Here is a 4,149-nt window from a genome sequence, read left to right on the forward strand (position 1 = left end):
GGGGCACATGCCCAGGTTTTGGGCTCGATCCCCAGGAGGGGGCATGCAGGAGGCAGCCGATCCATGGTTCTCTCTCATCATTGATGTTTCTCTCTCTCTCCCTCTTCCTTCCCCTCTGAAATCAATGAAAGTATATATATATAAAAAGAACAGAAATGTCTAAGTATTCCAAATCCCACACTTATTTTTCTATGCGAAGATGGAACTGCCGGAGGGCTTCTGTTAAAAGCTGTCCCTGAGAACTTGCACCAGGATTTGGAGAAGGTGCCAGAAACCTGAATGCTATGCCAGCTAAAGAACATGTCAGTTCTTGGTCAACTGCACAACTCACAGCGCAACAATGAGCTGCTCCCCATGGGTTTGGAAAGCGAGGCTACGCCCTGGGTGTGGGGGATCCTGACATTCGACCACAGGGCTACCCGGGCCATCCCGCCTGCATCCCAGCAGCCGCTGCCAGGAAGCCGCTGTCACAGGCGAGCAGGGTGCCTGCGGGCACCCACGCAGCGGCGCGGAATTGAACTGGAAGTCGTGTCTTTGTGGTATCTTTCACCCCGTCATGTCCCATCCAGGCTGCTAGTTTGTCTCTGTCAGGCAGGGCCCCGGCGGCGCACGAGCTGTCAGGGACAGGTAGACCAACCTGCTTTGTGCTGAGCAGGTAATGCATCTTTCGGGCTGCGTAATCTCTCTTCTTCTCCTCCCTCTCGAGGTCGGCCTTCTTCTCTTCTCTCTCTCTCATATCTGCAAAGTCGTCCAGGGCCTCCCTGCAGCAGAAACAGTGCGCGCTTACCCCGGGATGCGAACAGCCTGCTTAGCGTTTCATTTTCTCACTCATGACAATCCAAGTCGGGTGTGGGGCCCTGGCTCACCTGCACACACTGGCTGGGTCCCTGCAACCTTTAAAAGGCATTTAGAGGGACTGTTCAAAAAATAAAAAAAATAGAAATAAATAAAAATAAAGCGGCCGTTCAGTGGTTACATTTTAAAAATCAAATAGCTGTATCTTACCATGAATCCGGTCGTTGAGGAACTGTATCAAATGCAAAGTGAGTGAATTACTATATTAATTTCTTTGGTTGAAGATGAACTATTTTGGACATACTTAAATATTCCCAAGAAAGGATTTGATCTACTGAGTTCCTTTAAATTTTAATTTTCTATTTAGAAATCTCTACTCATTTATCTTGTATACTAGCTGGGGTAATTTTATATATATATGCTTAATTTATTATAACTTTATTTCTGTTAACAGTTTCCATTTACAGTTCAAATAATATGAATATCATTAAATATATATATATATTATCCTCTATTTCTTCTATAATGCACTTGAAAAGTTGACATTTTGTCCAATTATATAATCAGAATAAGAGCTAAATTATGTGAACAAGTTCATGACTAAGTATAATAAATTCCATTAAATTAATAAAACTTTCTAAATCATTTATGTGTGTGCTTCTAAGATGTTTAAACAAAACTAAGGTTTTAAAATATGTTATGTAAAAAAAAAATACCCCTAAATAGAATATGTTATCAAACATGGAGAAATAAATAACTTCTGTGAAGAGCTATCCTTTATTTTAAAAGAGTAAGTTTAACTATTCCTATAAAGGTCATGTTTTGCAATTGGACTTTATTATTTTTAAAAAATACATATGTCACTTCCTGTCTGGTCCTATCAGTAAAATATTAAGTGAATCCTGGGTCTTTACCTCAAACGTGTCAGGTGGAAAGCAGAGGGGGAAATTTCTAAAGAAAAGACTCTCATTCCTCCCTCAGTGCCTGGGAATGTTCCTACGGCGAGTTCCTGCTAAGGGCCCCTAACACAATGCTTCAGACAAGGTTACTTATGAAACACCCTGACGTTTAAAAATCACCCGGCTACACTCCTGCAGCAGAGCAATTTTTTTTCAACATAAGATTAAATTGCAAAATAAATGAATTACTTGGAGTGGCATGGCCCTCATTTTGCCACCCTTCTCTTGAAAATTGCTTATTAATATGAAAGAAGGAGCCAGAAAATAGCCCGTTTGCCGTTATGCACAGTATTTGGGGGGCTCCCGCGCCCACAGAGCCGGGCTGGCTGCACGCTGAGCTTTGCCGGCCAGCGGGTCCGGTGACCTGCCTGACCTGCACCTCAGGGCTGTTATTAATCGCCGGGTAACCTGGTGAAGCCAAACAAATTTGTTTCCATTGAAAGGATCTCTATCTGTGTCTGGGAGTTTGTTCTGTAGCAAACAAACCTCATTAACTGTGTCCATTTTTGACAAAGAACCAGGAGTGAGAGGGACGGGTGACCTTTCTTTGTCCTTAAGGTACACATTTCAAGGCAGTTCCTTATGAATAAATGAGAATTTTTTACCAGGAAAAAAAAATAACAAGCATATGTGACATAGAAAACTGAATAGATTATTCATTTTCATCTTTACTCTTTCTATTATGGGAAAAAGAAATATTTCTTCTATCATTTCCCCTTATAAGTCTTTAAGGTAATTTAAAATAACCAATGAGCTGCCACTACCAGGATAATTACTCAGATATGCATGTATCCAGTTTACTTGCCTCTGAATAGAAATACGGTAATTTTCTGAGCAATCACACACACGCACACACACAAAAGGCATACCTACAAAGAAGTTTGTGCGTTACAAATGATTTAATGACTATGGAGAGATCTGACCTAAGAAAGAAAAAAAGGCCCAATACAATGAACACATGCATGAACAGGTAAGACACAGAGAAGTACACAGGACCTGACACAAAATCAAAACTGTAAATTATGAGACGCAGTACCAACAGTCCATCTTCAGGCTATGGAAATGCAAGCTATAAAGAGTGCGTGCTTGGGGAGCTCGCCAGGAAGGCTAAAGCTGAGAGACAGGAAAAACAATGCCCGTGTCCCGGATATAGAGAAAACACACTAGCAACCCACACAATCCCCCCAGAAGGAACTGGCATGCCTTAAAGAGAAATCCAAGAAACCCGAGAAAGCGCCGGAAAAACTAATCCGGGGTAATTTCGAAACACAAAGTCACGAATTTTCAAAATCCATACAATTGCTGAAAAGACTCAATCTTGCATTCCTCCCTGACTCACTGCCCTACGTCAGTGTGCAGAACCACTGAATAGCACAATTATATTTCTGTCCGGTTGTCTCCGTTAACTGAGTACCGAGTCACCATGGGATCTATGTACCAAGTCACCATGGGATCTATGTACCGAGTCACCATGGGATCTACGTGCTGAGTCACCATGAGATCTATGTGCTGAGTCACTATGGGATCTATGTGCCGAGTCACCATGGGATCTATGTGCCAAGTCACCATGAGATCTATGTGCTGAGTCACCATGGGATCTATGTGCTGAGTCACCATGGGATCTACGTGCTGAGTCACCATGGGATCTACAGGAAGGGGTGGCCGGGCTGGAGAGCTCATCCTTTCATATTCATGCCTCCCTGCACCACAAACCACCCAATCCTCTCGCTGCCACGAGTGCTGGCGGATCTATGTACCAAGTCACCATGGGATCTATGTACCGAGTCACCATGGGATCTACGTGCTGAGTCACCATGAGATCTATGTGCTGAGTCACTATGGGATCTATGTGCCGAGTCACCATGGGATCTATGTGCCAAGTCACCATGAGATCTATGTGCTGAGTCACCATGGGATCTATGTGCTGAGTCACCATGGGATCTACGTGCTGAGTCACCATGGGATCTACAGGAAGGGGTGGCCGGGCTGGAGAGCTCATCCTTTCATATTCATGCCTCCCTGCACCACAAACCACCCAATCCTCTCGCTGCCACGAGTGCTGGCATTTAGCTGGATCACGGGAGAAAATGAGCTGCCCCACCCTCTCCCCCCAGCCTGCATCCCATGACTGGTGAGAAGGGGACACATAGGCCCAGGGGGCCACTCTGAAGACCCCCCGAAACCCAGAGCTTCCTGAGCCTGGCTGGGACTTTGATGCAGTTCAGAGGGGAAAAGGCAGGTTAGAGCAGGAGATGAGGCTTTCTGGCCAAGGATGGACGGGCTCTCTCAAGGCGATGCCAGCGATCTGGTACTCTACGGACTAGATATTTTGAGAATGAAACAAATGAAAGAGATGATAATGGTCCATGTTATAAAATTACCATTACATGGCTTC

General features: G+C 44.3%; 1 protein-coding gene across 1 annotated transcript in view; it reads right to left on the reverse strand.

Annotated features, from left to right (window-relative positions):
• Positions 1-4,149, reverse strand: part of SPATA17 (spermatogenesis associated 17) — a 72,899-nt gene that overhangs the window by 44,695 nt on the left and 24,055 nt on the right. The window contains exon 5 of the mRNA XM_006761339.2: positions 638-761. Coding sequence (XP_006761402.1) covers positions 638-761 — 124 coding nt within the window. The remainder of the gene's footprint in view (positions 1-637; positions 762-4,149) is intronic.

The sequence above is a fragment of the Myotis davidii genome, unplaced genomic scaffold (assembly GCF_000327345.1).
Source record: "Myotis davidii unplaced genomic scaffold, ASM32734v1 scaffold174, whole genome shotgun sequence".
NCBI classification, from domain to species: Eukaryota; Metazoa; Chordata; class Mammalia; order Chiroptera; family Vespertilionidae; genus Myotis; species Myotis davidii.